Here is a 17,725-nt window from a genome sequence, read left to right as displayed (position 1 = left end):
TATATAACATTTCGTAGTGTCGTTAGTAAATCATTTTGCGTTCCGAGAGCATATCGATATTGAATTGTCGGGTTTATATAATACGCTGCAAGACATAATTTTGTTAGTATGATTTTTTATTATATAAAAAATAATAAATTAAATTATTTTGAATATGAATTTACTTGCATTATGGATATCTTGATCCATATGAACTTCGGTCCGACGATCAATGATCTGTACGTATTGGTCGACCTTAAAATCATCTTTGAATGCTTTCTTGACCTCCTCTCTTGCTGAAATCAGCATATATTTAAAATACGGCATTTGTGGATGCTTGTCCATATCAACCTTACGGAGGACAATATAAAGTGGTTCTACACCTTTTATGATTTCTGTCGTAGTCTCCCAAAATCTAGAGGAAAGAATAGACTTTTCTATCTCTTTCCATCGCTCTATCTCGAATATCTGGATTCATACCACTCTTGTGAGGTGATCATTTCCTTCAAGTCATGCCTTTTTTGCTATAATGGTTTTATTACAATAAAATTGGTAGCAAACCGAGTAAATTCAGGTCGGAGTATCTCACCGTTTACATACTTTTGCATAAAAGCGTGGACCCAGTGATGATTATATTTAAACTTTGTAATTGATTGTGCTCGAGCGACACAATTCTTGACCATCCAACTCACCAATATCCTTCAGCATTAGATCTATGCAATGAGCTGCACATGGAGTCCAAAATAAAGTTTTTCTTTTTCCATCAATTGCAAACCAACCTTTTTGAAATTCTCTCCATTGTTGGTTATTATTCGGACAACATACTATGGTCCAATCTCCTCTACTATAGTGTCCATCAAGCTCTCAATGTAGTTTGCATCTTGGATCTTTTTAGAAGCATTAACGGACTTATGAAACACTACTCTTCTATTGCAATAAATAATAAAGTTGATGATACTCATTCTTGTTGGTCATGTCTAACTGTCACACATCAGTGTCACCCTATATTCGTCTCATTGTCTCTTAAAGGATTTGATCCAATCATTTAGTTCTGCCACCTCCTCATCTAAGTACACGCCGTAAATCTCCTTCGGTGTTAGAGGTTGGATCCCCGTGCCAGACTTTTGAATAGAAGAGACCATGCTCTGATAATATGGATCTTGGGTTGTGTTGACTAGAATCTTGTGGAAGTTGAACCATTTTGAAATTGCCTTCTCAATAGCCCTTTTTTTTTTTTTGTATGCATTATCAATCTGTGTCTGTTTCGCTGTTTGTGGGGGATAGGCTTGTGGATCAATATCAACAATATCTGGTGCGGACCTCCTGCCAAGACCTCTCATAAAACCACGGAGTCCACCATACCTTATGCTACTAGTTCAACCGAACTGAGAAGGAGCAGTTGGCCGTCTCATGTTGGCCGACCTCTGGATTCCACTACCACTGTCATGCTCCAATTGTGAGTTAGGTCGTCGATGTCTCATTGCTTCATCGACCGTATACTTATGCTCCAATGATGTACAAATCCCAACTGTGAGATCCGGGTCAACTTGATTGCCGCAACCCTCATACTGATCATAAACCGGTTCCTGTGTAGCCCTATAATCTTCTTCCTCAACTCTTACCTTCTTTTTTAATGTATCTTTTTTTGCTTGTTGTTGCTTACTTTGAAATAATTTACGGATCTCCGTCGGAATCTTCTTACATTTTGCAACATTAGAATACCCGCCAGCCAAATGCATTTTCACCCTTGTTATTCCTCCACTCTTGCCAATGTAGTCACAATAAATACGTTACCAACAATGACGGTTCCCATCTATCTTTCGGGCATGAACCCGTACATCATCATGTGGTTGTTCTTTTGGTATCATGATCCTATCAAATTTAAATCAAATAAACTATAAAGTATAAACATATTAAATTGACCAAATATCGATAAAAAATCACTAATCACAATATTAAATAATTTTATTAAAACATAACTAATCATATTTTATCATCATAAATATGTTACATATATAAAAGAAACATTGAATACATAATTTTGATATAATATGATTCAAATTATGATAAAATCATCATTAAAATGATTAATCATAGCATTAAATAACTTTAATAAAACATAATTAAACATATTTTACCATCATATATATGTCAAACATATAAAAGAAACATTACATATATAATTTTGATCCAATATGATTCAAATTACGATAAAATCATCATTACATATACTAATTACATGATTAACATAGTTAATTTCCCACTAATTACTTCTCTTTCAACACTATAAACATAACAAACACCCTAATAGGTATTAAACAAATTGACATAAAATTGAATAAATTTTGATTAAATCATCGTTAAAATGACTAATAACAACATTCAATAACTTTAATAAAACCTATTTAAACTAATTTTACTATCATAAATATTTTTTTAATATTTAATATGCATGAAATATAAATATTTAACATTAAGTATTTAATTTCGAATTAATCAATATTAAATACACTAATCATAATATTAAAGATCTTAATTACTCTCTAATTAAAGAAAGAGAATATATATCTCTTGATTAGAAAATTCTTCCTCTTAATCTTCCCAAATTAGCCTCGATTGAATTCACAAATCGTTATTTTGTAGAGTTTAGGAGAGCACAAATGTGAGAAAAAAAAGATTTTTAGATAGTTTAATAGAGTACGAGAATGTACTGGAGTGAAATAGGGGAGAAGAAGGGTTTAAATAGTATGAGAAAGGAGAGAAGAAGGGTTTAAATATTATGAGAAATGGTTCCAACAATCAATTTAACTGTTAGAGCACTATAGCATTGTTATAGTGCGGTAACGATCGATTTCGATCGTTACCGAGTTGTGTCGGATGGTAACAATCGAAATTTCGACTGTTACTACCTGATATTACCTCGTATCATCCGATACGGAGCGTTTTTAAACGTTCCATCTGGTAGCGGACGGTCCGTATATTGATATGTCGTCGGACTGGTACGTACCTGCCCGTAGTAGACGGTACCATTCAAAATTGCATACCATTCGAAATTGCATACCTTACTTTAAAGTAACAAAGTGTTTATTTTAAGGAATGACAGTTTTCCCACTTCTCACACTATCTGTTTGCCACATCAGTAAGTACTAAGTTAGAGAATATATATATATATATATATATATATATATATATATATATATATATATATATATATATATATATATATATATATATATATATATATATATATATATATATATATATATATATATATATATATATATATTCTACACCTTGAAGTGGGTATTGCCCATTTAACTTGGAACAAAATAATTGATTTTTTATTTATCTAGAATCTTTATTTTGATCCAAAGTTTAAACAAAATAAAGTTTAAACTTTGGATCAAGTTTGATCCCTGTCGTTCCCCTTTAATTCGTTGGTGGTGACCCTTGCTAGAAATTGGGTCTAGTCGCTATATCTAGAAACGAACACTGCTGATCATCAGGTGTCTTGGAGTATTTACCATCAGTCCAAGTGATGCTGTTGGCTGTAGCTTCTTTGTAATCTGCTAAGCCCCATAAAGTAAAGTGAGGCATAATGTTGATTCTGGCTGTTGACCAGGTACCGTCGGTGTCAATTTACGAGTGGAGTGAAAACTAGTCGGTTCACCTCGGCCGGAGCCAGCGAAGGAGCTTCATATGCGTATTCTTTAATGGTGCAGTGTATGTTTGAATATTGTTCCAGATTGGTGTTTTATTAATTATTTTTATTTGACAGTGTGGTGAGTAATTTTCTCTGATTCTAGAGTATTTGCATTATGCATCAGTGGTCGTATTTTGAGGTGGAAATAAATAATAATAATAATAAGTTTCTTTGTCTTGAAGTCTTCCTTGATCTATTGAAATGTCCTTCCAGTAAGCAGCCTATGTATGGTGCTAGACACCTTGAATTATGTTTATGTGTTTTGTCTGTGCATCAGAACACAGGTGGATTCTTCCAGCCCTCGGAAAGAGAGACGTTAATTGGTGAGCACTGTTAGAGGGGAGGCTATTCTCACTATTCCAGGAAATATGGCATGGGAAAATTTTCAGGGACAAGGAAATCTTCAGCAAGATTCATCCTATTAATAGTGTGCGCTCAGAGAGGCATGGACTCGGTATCATCCCATCTCCTGAAAACGTTTGTTACATAGTTAGTTAGTACACAGTTATTAGATCAAGTTTGATAGATTTGAAACATAACGAGTATGCAGTAATCGTTAACTTACTGCTTTTTTGTTTTCTCATAACCGGCAGAAAATATAAGCTCGGAACATCCATCCTATAGCAGTTTTCCCCCAGACTTGAGATTTCAATTTTAGAAAGACAAAAGTGCAGTCAAGTGCCAGCACGATGATTAGCCAATGATACATCAGACTTCATCAATGAAAACATGTCCAGTAAATGGAATAGTAAATCTCAATTATTATACCTACCACCGCTGGACTTTTAATATTTAGCAAGGACATATATGTTATTTTGGAACTCGATATAAAAAAGATCCTTTTTTTTATTTATTTATTTATGGGGCAATACGTGGTATGTATCGAGGAATTGGTTCACCTAATGCCTACCTATAGTTTCCAACCTAAATCTCAGACCCAAGCAACTGTTCCATCCAAATTCTCTCGTTAGATTGGAGTAAGTAGGCAGCTTAACTTGGAAATCTTACATGCTGACATCAGTTAGCCATTTGATTAAGAGATCCAGTTTTGTTTTTTTTTGTTTTTTGACCCCACACTCTTCCACTCCATGGTAGCAGTCACAGGGATGCATGCTCTTCTTCCCCAGTATCACATCAAGCAACTCATCTTCTCTCTCTCTCTCTCTCTCTCTCTCTCTACCCTGTTAAATGTGCTTTGCATATCAATGGAGAGAGACATGTTGATTAACGTCTAAGAGATGGTTTAGTTAGTATTATATAAGTGATTAGTGTTACCGGTGAGGAATATTTTTTATTAGTGCAATTTATGTTGTAATTTAAGGAAATAGATTGGCTTTTCTACCGTTACTTGATCCACCCACCAAACCCGCGGCCATAACGTTTCGGACGAGAATATAACGGTTCGGCGATACGGAGGCGTCCCGCGGTATTTATATACCGTTGCGTCGTCGTCTCACCCCCATCGTATGACGACTCCATCGCCGAAGCTCGAGACTTGCGAAATAGAGGAGGGAGAGGAGCCGCTCCGTGTTCTCCTGTCCCAAAAGCTCAGTCTTTGCGCCGGTGATGGGGGATCCCTCGCTTCCTCCTCCGCCCAATGCGCGCTTCTTGTTCGGGTCATCGGCCTTGGACGACTCGTACCGGCCGCTCCCTTCGCTCTACCTAGCGTTCCTGGCGATCTGGGCCATCTCCGCCTTCGCCTGGACCATTAACACCTGGAGGAACCGTTTTCCCCAGGTCCGTTGCCTTCCCTATCTTGTTCTTTGACCGAAAAGGTTCCGGCTTGAGCGCTTCGTGGTTGCTCTCGATGGTGTCGAGCACCTACTGATGCATCCTTTTCCCCTTCTACCCTTTTAATTAGCCGTCGGTTCATCTCGTCCGAGCTTTTTTTGCTTGGCAGCAGAAGGACTTTAATTTCATTTGGAAGAGGATGTGTGAACTTGCAATTGTATGAATTCCATGATAGACTGCGAGGAAAATGCATCTTAGTGGTATCATGTTTGACATGAAGATTTTGTTTGAGTAATTTGCAATTGTATGTACTCATAGCAAAAAAATTAAAAATGAATTGCTATTTTATATAATATATAGGGATTTATAGGAGAAAAAAAAATGTATTTGTGTTATGTGATGGTAAAGGCTGCCCCTGTTTGTTCTAATTTATGCTGTTATGCATGATTTCTGTTGGAGCAGACGAGCAATCTGCAGTGGATGTTGGCTTCAATTCCGCTTACTAAGACTTTGCAACTGGCGCTTTCATCTTCATTCTGGTGAGCAACTGAAGAAAGATTATTCTATGATGATCAATGCAATCTGTCTACCCTCCTGTGTTCTTTATATATTCATCTTATATCTAAGATTTGTGATGTTATTCTTTTTGCTTCTTTGATGCGTGTGGTGACTATTCCCAAGTTGTAGGATATCCTCTACATCCCAAGATAATTATACGTCTATGTTGAATTAGTGCTTAGACTATATCAAAGCTAATTAAGATGGTCTCACAGGTCTATGTGAAATGACCATTATCTAAGATGTTACAATTTGATGAATATAACCTTGTTTCTTCTGTACTCTGACTTCCAGGTATATTTATCCATGTCCCATTTAATCTGAATGCATTTAGTTTGAGTTCATTGTGTTTTTTTATCGAATCATTAGAGAAGAGTTTGAATGTCATCCATGTATAGATTCACCATCTTATGCACAGATTCAATTTTCGTGTAGAATCCGATGGATTATGCAATTAGATGTCTGCCGTATTATATTTTCTGGTAAGAAAGAGTGCATTGAAACAAACATATATAGAATTACTCTGGAACATGTGCATTCTTAACTAAATCATCTTGGTCATTGCTGAGAACATCGACCAATAAAGATTTACATTGGGCCTTAACCTTGATCCAGTTTTGTTCTGATTAAGCATATGTGCATGCATAATAATTTATCACTATATGATGCATTAGAGGTTTGGAATTGAGCTACTGTTTATTTACCTCATACTGCCCTTTCTGATGAACTGAATAAGAGAGGTTGCTTGATGAAATTTACATGGTTGGGAAGGTAACTTAAACTTGTTCTGCAATTTTTGTTGTGACACCACTTCTGATTGAGCTACCATGCTGATGATTCTTTGATTCTTTCCACTTTATGTTATAATTAGTCAGTTTCCTATTATGACATCTACAATTGAGAAAATCAGGACAAGTTTTGAATTTATGTCATTCATGTCCTCCCATAAAAGTATAAATGTTTGGGTGTTTTGTGCAGGTATTCTTGCATAAATCTTCAGATATGCTCACTGTGGATGTCCTTTGGGGTGTATGTAACTGGAATACTCTTTCAAACTGCCTCATTTGTGTCATTTATGCTCATATCTCATGGTTACTGCATCATCTATGAGCGTCTTTCAGTACGTGAACGACGTATGACAGCTGCGTTGAGCTGCATACTCTACCTGACCCTTGTTGGTTATAGAGCTGCTGTGCCTTATTTCACGGTAGGTCTCCTCGATGTAAACCACATCCCTATAAAAGAGCCCACCATTCTAAGATAGTAGATTGAAATATCTCATCATTGAGGATCAGATAAGAATTCAAGCTACGGCATTCAACAATTAATTTGTGATAGGAACTTCTTTTGCTAGTGCATTTTGGTAATTGTAAGAGTTGATTTAAATCTGTATTGAAAAGTTTACCAAAGCTGATTGCAATACCAGGCATTCCTTCTGCTGAACTACTCGTTGTCATTCTACATAATCTTCCGCCATACCTCTCAAAATCTGTCAGTTCTGCACGAACAGTTGAGCTTTATAGAGAATGAAGATACTCATGCAATGCACAATGCATTGCGTACAAAGTACACAATGTTGAAGTATGTCTTACACCCTTGTCTTTTTGATATCTATAAAACAAAAAATTTATGTTTTTTATTAATTCTTTTGATTGCATCTGCTTCCATCAGGAAATTTCAAGGTGCAATGCAATTTGTAGCTGTGGTAGAAGCTATGGTATGACCATTGAAGTTATCAATTCCGACTATTTATCTACTGATATAATTATTGGAATTTTATGACAAACATATACCTCATACTTCAGATCTATTTGAATGTTGATGAGACACTGGATAATTATTGGTTTCGTTTGTTGGTACGGGAATGGGCACAATTTTGCATCTTCCTGTACATTGGGTAGGTTGAAAGCAGATACACATGTTTAATTTGCATTCTGCTAGATATTTAGGTTCAACATATTAGACTGTCTAACATGCATTTGATCATGGTAGACTACTTTGTTATAGTTACATGTGGAGTGAATTTGCTTTTACTTTCTTTTCAGGTGGACTTTTAGAACACAGGAAGTTTCACTACATTTCTCTGTGATGCCTGCCTTGAAGTCCAAAATGGAGATGATAGTGCCTCCTGTATATAGCATAGTATGTTCCTCTTCTTGGATCTGTAATATACAGTAAATCTGATTGGTTCATTGTATTTAGTTGTTCAATTTTGTAACCATCATATATCTTTGGCTATGCATTTTTCTTTTTCAAAATGTATAACGTATGATGTATCATGTTTCTATGAACAACAAAGAAGAGCCTTTATATTGAACAATAATAGGTTCATTTCCATCAGATTCTGTAGAGAAGTTTGAAGATGTATCTAACATATTAAGACTGTTTGACCATAGGTGGAAAGTTTCATCTAAATTCTATTTTTGGGTTACAGAACAATAAGTAGGATGAGAAAGTACCGGTGTATTGCAAGCTAGAAGTGAAAGGAAGGGCATATTTTTCGGTTTCTGTGGTTTCCACCTTATTGCCATAAACCTACTGGTAACAAGTATGAAGGTTCCTAAACTAACAGACAGTGAGTAGACTCTATCGGGCACTCAGTGAACTAGCTAAGATAGTTGAGTTGCCTCTATATCATTTATTAGGAAACAAAAGGATATTGTTCAAGCATCTGAATTGTTTTTTATTGGGTCTATATTATGTTCAGTGACTTCCATGTTTGATTTCTAAAATTACTCTGCATATAATTAAGAGGCATGAGGATTAGTTGTCGAGGAAAGAGCTTTACCTTATTACAAATGTTGCTCACCCCTCTAATGCTGGCTTGTTACTATACTGAGAAGTCAATGCTTTTAAGATCTCTGTTAGTGAAGATTAAGCAGGTAATGCACCATAGCAACTGGTACAAAATTATATATTTGTTCTTTTAGTATTCATGTAAAGTTAATGCCAATTATTTGTGAGGTATATTATAACACACTATAGACATACTCAATCTTTACTGCTACTTTTTTCAAACCAAATTTTAACTCATCATCTTGAATTTGGCTTGTATGCAGAAAATTTATTTGTTTATTTCATCAGTCTAATTTCTCTAGCATTCAAAACCATTGTATTTAGTATGTCATTTCCTCAATTTCTTGAGCAGTATAAGTTGGAATACGATCAGTTTAACCCTTTGGACTAAATGATAAACATTTCAGGAAATGGATGCTGCTGACTTTAATGATTTGGTTTCTCAAGAATGCCATGTTGGTGTGGTAAGTGGGAAAACAATTTGTTAAGTTTGCATTATTTTCTCGTATAATGTTAAAGCAACTCTTTTTCATAATTTCACCTCTTTTTTTTGTCCTTTCCTTCTCCCAAATCACTCGGGCACATACACATAACTCACAGTAATGGAAGTTCGACTCGGTCATTTTGCAGCAAACTTGTTTTCCTAGTTCGACCAATGAACATTTCTTCAAGCCAGTACTGATTATAGTTCAAAACCCACGATCAGCAAGCAGGCATTCCACAGAAGCACTTACAAGATCAACCTCCAATAGTGCTAGATCAACAAGCAAGTGTGGGCTTGTCGAGGATCGAGTTTAAACTGAAGCAAAAGTAGATCTGTACCGACAGTCATGACAAAGTGGTACATTGCAGTTTATGCTGCCGATAAGAGCTGTATATCATTATGATCCTTTGACATTTTTATACGTAAATAGCATTTTGACCCAAAATTAGGGTCATCTTACATGTAATATGTAATTTGCAAAAAGTACATTTTTGAATGTCAGAAAGAAAAATACATCTCTCCACCGTTCTCATTATGATGTTGCCTTTGATTACCATCAATTTTAAGCAGTGGTGTTCTCATGGCCAAGTAGACAAAGAAAAAGAAAAAAGAAAGGAAAGGAAAAGAAGGAAAGAAAAATGGTAGGTAGGGATTCATATGTTGTTGATGCATGACTTGGCATCTTTATATAAGTTAGGGATATATATGTTATTTTTGGTATACTGATATATTACTAGTTAGGTTTCATGATAAATTTATGATGGTATTTTATATTATATATGTTGTATAATGCTATAAATCATATCATGTTGATTTATGATGGAAGTATATTTTATATTATATATGTTGTATAATGCTATAAAGACAAGCCTTGTCGATAAACAAACATGTCAGTATTAGTGGGATTGATGAATAGACATGTTAATATTAATAGAATGATTTTCTTTGAAGATTAATCAATCATAAAAAACAATAATCAAACGGTCTTCGTATCTTTCTTTCTTTACATGCCACTTCAATTCTATACGATGAATTTGTATGCTGCATATATCATTATCCCGAGGTTGCACATTAATCGTGTAAGAACAAGACATAAAAGAAAATGCTATTACAATGTGATATTTCACCATTAATTTCACTTGTGTAAATAATAGGAAAGATTTCACCTTCCATTATAAGTAAAACAAATGATTCCGCCCAAATTGCAATGCTTCAATGGATACACGTTCTCGTAGAAAACCCACCTCCAACGGTGGTACCGACCAGGAGCCGTTCACAGACGCAGGTCATCTCGGTGACGGTCGTGATTCGAGCATCGGGAAGTCCCGTACAAGGCTCTAAGGACGGGATCCCGTCCAAGTCGGCGAGTGTGTCCCTGGATAAAATCCTTCGCTGGATTTGAAATGTCGATCGATTAGGTACTTAGGGCTGGATCTCGTATCCTCTTTCCGATTTGGTCATTGCGATGGCTAAATAATTGATCGATCAGGTAATTAGGGCTCATGCTCGAGCTCGTATTGTCCTTCCGATTTGGGAATATGCCGATGGGTGAACAGTCGATCCTATTTGGGGTTCAAACTTGGTGGAAGAGTCGGCTCAACCCCGAACGCTGGCGAGATGGGCGACCCGAGGCGATCTTGGAGAGAGGATTCGCGTCATGGAGACGATGCCTGGGGTCGACCGCGCAACATCCCATGGACGCAGCCGGATCCGCCCCCACAGCCTTGGGGCGGATGGGGCTGCCCTCCCCACTCCGTCCCCCTGTGGGAGAAGATATACCTCAGCGACGTCTGTGGCATGCCATGGGAGAGGATCTGCATGATCCGGAGATGCATGTCCGTTAGTCGCCACGAGGGCGTCTTCCGATGGGACGATTCGGCGGCCTTGGAGGCTTTCCAGAACTCGAAGACCAGGCTCTGGGCGGAGTACCACGGCCGCCCCTGTGACATCCCCTTGCCTGATCCAGATATGTTTATCGACGAGGTCGACCACGACGCCGTGATCGACCCCGAACTGATCGCGGACTTGGAGATGAAGCCGGCGGATTCCGCTGATTTAGGCGACGGCCGCGTCAATAAGCTTCCTTCGGCAACGGATAACAGCGGTGGTCGTCTTCCGACTGCGAACTGGGATGTTTATCTTGCACAGGAGGTGCGGCCCACGGGATGGGGTGACGTGCCGGAACCTAATTCCTGGAACCAGCAGGGAAAGGGTGTAGTTGGCAACTCATGGAATTGCGTTGGTCGTGGTTGGGATCAGCAAGCTACTCAGGATGATCAGTGGAGGGGTCGTGGAAGGGATAATTATGTGGGTTATAATGATAGGATGAGTATCCCGTGGGAAACCTGGGAGATCACGAATAGGAATTTTGAACCAGGTAGAAGAAATGGAAGGACAAGGGACGAAGGAGGTCACTGGGGACCGAGACATACAAGACCGAAGTATCAAACCAATGCTTACCAATCAAATGACGACCGTCGGAGAAACTATAAAGGAAAAAATCGAATGACAAATCGTTGCTACAAGGAGACCCCTGCTTGAAATACATGCTATGTAGCAGTCATAGACCACATCTTGTTGCTGATACACAACTTTGCAGTTTGACAGGTTATGTTTGATGTCTTTTGCCATTTCACTTAGAAATTACTATGGATACAGATTTTTTATCATTGTAGTGTCTTGACATGTTCTTATTTTAGTTCAAATATTTTTATCAATATGATGTTTGATTGGCAAAACAAAATCTTGTTGTTGTATTCCTCCACCTCGACTTTACAATGTGGACGAAGATCAGACGTTCATATGTTGTTTCACATGGTATATAAGTTGGATTCCTTTGGAGCTAAAACATCAAAATGATAGGAATATCGAAGGCACATGTGCCCATGTATGTATATGCCAAGGTGATCAATATTTTTGTTTTACTTTTTATCATATGGATACAGACTTTTCTTTATATCATAGCTGGTTAACTAGATTCCAAGTCTCACATTATAGCAACATTACATTTATTTTATTTTCTTAGCTTGTCTTTTTTTTCAGTAATCAGAATACCTATTTTAAAACTTGATGGTTGTAGTAGACTTTTCACGCCCAGGTCTACAATTGTTGTCTCGCTTTGAGGAAACATTGACTTTCCATGTTTCCTCTCATTCGTACTATCTGTTTATTCACAGCATATTGGGGAATTAGGAAGGCGATATTTTTCATGCTAGATACCAATTTGAACCCATTGAAGAATCTGTATATCTGCAGATCCTAGCTTCCTTTAAACAAGGCATGATTTGCACGGTGCCCATTCTCTGAATGATGTACTATCCTTTTGGAGCACTTTTATGCAGGTTATTTATTTGATTATGGACCATGGAACTTACCTTGAGAATCCAGTGGATTTTTGGCTATAAGAAATTTGCTAAATATAGGATGTATTTTGCACAACCAGAGATGCATGCTTAAAGAATGTCATCTACTCCACTTCTTTCTAAACATCCTGGTTTAGCCTAGGAGTTGAAGGGCCATCAACTCTGTGGGGTTAATCCACGATAACTGAACCTTAGGCTGTCCAAGGAGTCTTTGTTATTTGTCTATGAAACGTATTAAAAAAATGAACTGTCGTTATTGATGCCACAAAAATTCTCTGTTTAAGATGCCTTAGCTTCTTTGCATCATGAATGAAGTCTTTGAACTTTGGAGCAGAGAAGATTGCTGTAGTCTCTTTGAAGAACAATTTTATAAATTTAGGATCTGATGCACAAATGCTTAAAATGTTTGTTGCTGGAGAGTATCCGTATGAACCTGAGGTCTGCATCTTATCCCAAAGATCTGTAAAATTTTTAGTGTCCTTAAGCCAGCGCTGAGTAGTTCCTTGTAGACCAGCTCTGTAGCTGCTGTGACACACTTGTCAGTGTTTCTTAATTAATTGAAAGTTTGTACAACACAAGAAACTTGTGTGCAACAGTTAGATTTTTAAGGACATAAACCTGGCAACTCGAGCTTGTGCTTCAGTGGAAATGAAATGAAATGTTATTTAATTGAAAAACCAATGAAATGGTTCACATGAGCTGAGCTGTTTAAGTGAACTCTATTGTTTCCACCTGTATGCCGTTTTGTGCTGTGGCACAAAGCAGGTGACACCTGCAAATTCATGACACCGAGCTAAAAATCCATAAATTCATCTTCCAAGGTGGCACCACCTTGAATGAATAACTATGCCTATTCTTAAGATGGTTTCCATTAAGAGATCACTTGTAATATCAAGTCTTAGTCAGCACTGTTGTTTTGTACCTATGTTATTCTAAGTCCTATGTTAGATCTTGTATTCTTAAAGATTTTTAATTCATATAATAGGTTATTTCATAGAATCACTGGGGTTGCAAGGTCTTGCTATTATGTTAACTTGGCTGTGGATGTTTCATGCATGGTAAGTGAAGATATAAATGTGGGATGCAAAGCATTTTACCTGAAGATCTATAAAATGTGGCTGTCTTCCAAGTATACTGGCTATGACTTCATTGCATAATTGCAATATGTTTGTGTATCTGAGTAATCCATTTATCTCTGTTTCTTTTATGCACCTGGAGTTTTAAATTGTCAGATTGTCTTTGGCTTGAGCTGAAAGCAGTTTTTATTCTCACTATTTCCTTCATGACAAATGGCATGTATGAATTTCTCTTGAGATGTTTGGTAATTCAAATTAAGGTTCTGCGGGTGTGATGTTGATCGAGACATCTATGATGTGAATGAGGCTTATTTCTATCTTCATCCAGAGGTGGCAGCGATGTTCAATCCATGAATGATCAGACGTGTCATGGTCTTGAGGGTAATTGGTAATCCTAAATCTCTATCAACTTGTTTTACTGTTGATATAGATAGGTTGATGCAATTGATAGATAGGTTCATTGGCATAGTTCCGAATCCATCTTTTATCTCTCTTGACTTACAAAACAACACTTTTATTGCTGGACCAGGGGGGTTAGTCTCTTGAATACCGGTGGACTCTCCCAGATACTTTCCAGCTATCCAAAGGTCTCGTTAATATAGCCACGGTCAGCCAACTCCTTGAAATAATTGAATCATAGATGGATATTTCTATACAATTTGTTGGAGTTGCACTGACATAGGATATGATCCCGAAAAGACCTATGGACACGTTTGCTGCATAAAAAAATGATTTTCCTGGTGCAGTCAAATGATCTTCACAAAAATCTTCCAATCTCTCTGTTTGGTTCATCACGGACAGGTTCATAAATGGACTGCTCCTCTTCAGCTTCATCGACCTTATCTACTACATTGTGTAGACCCACACTGTAATAAGCTATTTCTTAATGGTTCACCATGTCCACTTTGATTCATGAATTGTGATCTTTGTGCTTATCAGAAGTGAATTCTGTGGTGCGCAAGTCATGCTAATTTCAGAATTGTGTGCGAGAAGCCGCTTACCATCTTCACTTTGAGTTTCTGCTGCTCGGCTACGGCTTATGGTAACTCTTATTTGTTGGGCAGACTGTGTCGTTGCAGAGAACAGGGGGAGCTGGTGGTGGAAGCAACACTAGCAAGAGCCAGATCACAGAGGCCATCTGAGGTTTGGTTGATGAATCTTGTCTCTTTAAAATGACATACAACTGTGATAGTAGGAAGTTATAGTTCTGCTGTTCATTTAGGTTGTTCTTGCTTAAAGCTGTTGTTATATTTACTAGTGTTGTTGTTGGCTACCAAGATTTGGTTTTTATTTCTCCTTGGCAGCTTTGGTGGGATCTATTTCTAGTGGGTTTAAGTTCAATGTTTGTGATTTTGGGATTTCCTTTTGCACTTGTTTCCTTTCAAGGGGATTTTAAAGTTCAATAAAAAAAAATTATTAAATGGGAAGCTTATCGTGTGACATCGTGGGAATTATGACATCTAATCTAGCAGAATCAATCGTTTCTTTTTAAAGCTGCTGCAAATCTATGATACACTTTGTTTCCCTTTTTTTTCCTTGAGAATTGGGATCACTGGAACTGGTTTTGAGGTCTTGGCTGATGTACATGTATTTTGATAGGATGGTTCTAATCTCCTACCCCTCGTCAGAGTGGCAATGTGGCATTGCGAGGAGGAAATTTTGGTTTGCTTTTTTCTTATAGATTTTTAATTCCTAATGGCTTTTCCTTGCCAGTTTTGACAGAACTTGTTCTCGTGACGATATGTTTCAAGGGTTGTGGTGTCACGATTTCTTCTGTAGCTATTCCAAAGATCCATCATCTTTGTTTTCCTCCCACTGTGGTTTCTAAAATTGTGATCATCCTTTGGTGTTACTTTAAGATGTTTGTTAAAATGAATAGGTAATGACCTATTCAATTAATTGTTTTTATACTGATAATTATCATCCCAGATTTAAATCTAATCTGCTCTCATTTGGGTCCACATTCGTCAGCCGTGCATGTGAATCTGCCTGCACTCACGGGAGTAGTCGTGATAAGACAGACAATGGTCCCTCCTCATCTCTTCTCTTGCTTTGATGAAGCAACTGCTGCTGGTTTCCTTGGGAGGGAGAGTTGGGGAATGGATTCGACTCGTAACACAGTCTCGAATCAGTCGAATACGATCATGATGTCAATTATTTACTACTACATCAAGAATCCGAGGATGGATGGAAGTACTGTGACTTGATCTGTCATTGGATCGCAGCAGGTCCATCACAACCAGTACCCACAAATGAACAGCACGATCTCTCTCTCTCTCTCTCTCTCTCTCTCTCTTTCTTCTGACACGCTCATTGACAACCATTCTCCCCGTCACGTCCCTCTCACGCACGTACGTCCGCCACTGCTCTCTGCCGCCCCATCTCTCCCAGTCTCCCTCGCCCTCTCTGTGACATTCACGGTATGCCGTCAGCACCCGTCGGTGGGGAGTTCCAGCCGCCCGCACTCCTGCATCGCCCGCAGCAGCTGTGCCCCCTTCCGCCTTCCCCGCGAGCTGCACTCCCCCTGCATCGCAACCACCACCGCCCTCCCCACCTCCGGCGGTGCTGACCCCGCGGCTGGCCCTCCGTAGATCGCCGCCATCACCCCGATGGCGCACTCCCTCCCCCTGCCCGCCATCCCCTCCACCGCCCCCGCCAGCGCCGCCGATGTCGCAGAGTGCGCCCGTACCTCGGCCGCCCCCTCCGCGACCCTGCACAGCAGCTCCAGCGCAGCTAGCGCCCGCTCCGCCGTCGCCCCCGCTGGCCCCGACGCCACTACCGCCTCAATCGCAGCCGACGCGGCTCCGGTCTCCACCGCGGTCCGCCGGTTGTGGTCCGCGAGTAGCAGCGCGAGGAGCACCTTGGCCGCCGGTCGGGCCGATGCCGGGACCCGCAGGGCGGCAACCACCCCGGCCATCACCTTCGGAGGGCAGGGTGCCGGCGAGGGAGCGGTGCCCGGGGCGAGGGATCTCTCTAGCAGACGCAGGGCCGGGAGGCTGACGCCGGTGGCGAACTGGAGCTCGGCGGCATGAAATACCTCAGCGAGGTTGAAGGAGGCAGCGGCACACGTGTCGAGGGCCGGCGGTGGACGCTCCGTGTCAGGCGGTAGTTGCTGCTGATCGTGGTGGTGCAAGGGGAATCTCCACTGGGTGAAGCTCTGGGAAGTAAACGAGGAGGAGGACGACGAGGACGAGGAGGAAGGAGGAGGGCGTCCGGGTTGGGCCGGCCGCGGCGGGTCGGAGGCGACGGACTGCTGAGGAGGGGGCGGCGGCGTCGAGGCTGAGGGCGGAGGAGGAGTAGCCGCAGGTGGCGGCGACGCGGAGGCTAGGAAGGTGGCGGAGGAGGGGGGAGGGGTGGTGGGGCTGAGAACGGACTGTGAGCAGTTGCCGAAGATGCCGCAGGAGAAGAGAGCCCGCGGCTGGGTCTTTAGCTTAGGATGGGGATTCTGGTTGCTGCTCCGGTTCATGAAGGCGAGCTGCCGGCGGCGGAGTCGCAAAACCGCAACAACGGGGAGGGAACGGTCACAGGGGGCGCGACGCCAAGCGAGGAAGGCAATGGAAGAAAGCTTATATCGTCTCTATATAATAATGAAGTGGTGGTGGTGTGTACTTAACCGTGCGAGTCTCACAGGCCATCGCGGCGTTGTGTAGGACATAGACGCCGTGAGGCTCACCGTTTTAGAGCTTAAGGTGTGGGGGGAATAGGGTCGGGGAGATGACGTGGCGATCGGCGGTTGGCCGGTTCAACAAGCTCCTGGGTTCGATGTGCGGTGTGCCATTGATCAGGAAACTTGGGCCTTGGTGCAGCGTGCCAATTGGGCTTGGAGGGCCTTGTGATGGGCCTCCTTAAGGGATGATTAATAAAAAAAAATTCCCTAATTTTTTATATAAAATAAAATAAAAGAGAGAGAAAAAAAGTACTAGTTTTCAATATATTTGACTGTTCATTTGACTTCACATGCATACGATATGCTACTTAATGTACGTGCCACAAACTTTGATGTGATGTAACAATTCATCAGTTCGAACATCAAAAG

At 39.9% G+C, this 17,725-nt stretch overlaps 4 protein-coding genes across 13 annotated transcripts in view; 3 read left to right on the top strand and 1 right to left on the bottom strand.

The window, feature by feature from the left end:
- The window catches only part of LOC103981504 (two pore calcium channel protein 1), a 32,552-nt gene extending 28,689 nt beyond the window's left edge, over positions 1 to 3,863 (top strand). For both annotated transcript variants that reach the window (XM_065103977.1, XM_065103978.1), the window contains one exon: positions 3,602 to 3,863. The gene's annotated coding sequence lies outside the window, so the exon portion shown is untranslated. The remainder of the gene's footprint in view (positions 1 to 3,601) is intronic.
- A 45-nt stretch (positions 3,864 to 3,908) lies between these two features.
- Positions 3,909 to 9,783, top strand: LOC135610035 (uncharacterized). Of its 3 annotated transcripts, none has more exons than XM_065103980.1 (9): positions 3,909 to 4,136; positions 5,876 to 5,952; positions 6,950 to 7,178; positions 7,398 to 7,552; positions 7,643 to 7,688; positions 7,777 to 7,868; positions 8,017 to 8,113; positions 9,175 to 9,231; positions 9,398 to 9,783. In XM_065103980.1, exons 1-9 carry the CDS (start codon positions 4,056 to 4,058, stop codon positions 9,563 to 9,565), a joined length of 1,002 nt encoding a protein of 333 aa, XP_064960052.1. In that variant the 5' UTR covers positions 3,909 to 4,055; the 3' UTR covers positions 9,566 to 9,783. The 3 variants fall into 3 exon arrangements, with proteins under 3 accessions (XP_064960052.1, XP_064960051.1, XP_064960054.1); XM_065103979.1 differs by lacking the exon at positions 3,909 to 4,136 and adding an exon at positions 5,157 to 5,419; XM_065103982.1 differs by lacking the exon at positions 3,909 to 4,136 and adding an exon at positions 5,157 to 5,419 and having other exon boundaries at positions 9,368 to 9,533.
- Positions 9,784 to 10,633: 850 nt separating this feature from the next.
- LOC103981502 (uncharacterized) lies at positions 10,634 to 15,116 on the top strand. Of its 7 annotated transcripts, none has more exons than XM_065103976.1 (3): positions 10,634 to 11,858; positions 13,950 to 14,070; positions 14,754 to 15,116. In XM_065103976.1, the coding sequence occupies exon 1, from the start codon at positions 10,869 to 10,871 to the stop codon at positions 11,790 to 11,792; it is 924 nt and encodes a 307-aa protein (XP_064960048.1). In that variant the 5' UTR covers positions 10,634 to 10,868; the 3' UTR covers positions 11,793 to 11,858; positions 13,950 to 14,070; positions 14,754 to 15,116. The 7 variants fall into 7 exon arrangements, with proteins under 7 accessions (XP_064960048.1, XP_064960046.1, XP_064960047.1 ...); XM_065103974.1 differs by having other exon boundaries at positions 14,219 to 15,116; XM_065103975.1 differs by having other exon boundaries at positions 13,950 to 14,077.
- Positions 15,117 to 15,817: 701 nt separating this feature from the next.
- Positions 15,818 to 17,443, bottom strand: LOC103981500 (proline-rich receptor-like protein kinase PERK2). Its single transcript, XM_009398248.3, has one exon. The coding sequence runs from the start codon at positions 17,153 to 17,155 to the stop codon at positions 16,118 to 16,120; it is 1,038 nt and encodes a 345-aa protein (XP_009396523.1). The 5' UTR covers positions 17,156 to 17,443; the 3' UTR covers positions 15,818 to 16,117.
- Between the last annotated feature and the right edge of the window lie 282 nt (positions 17,444 to 17,725).

This window comes from Musa acuminata, chromosome BXJ2-4 (genome assembly GCF_036884655.1).
Source record: "Musa acuminata AAA Group cultivar baxijiao chromosome BXJ2-4, Cavendish_Baxijiao_AAA, whole genome shotgun sequence".
NCBI lineage: Eukaryota > Viridiplantae > Streptophyta > Magnoliopsida > Zingiberales > Musaceae > Musa > Musa acuminata.
The sequence above is the reverse complement of the archived record's forward strand: the minus strand, read 5'-3'. Positions and strand labels throughout refer to the sequence as shown.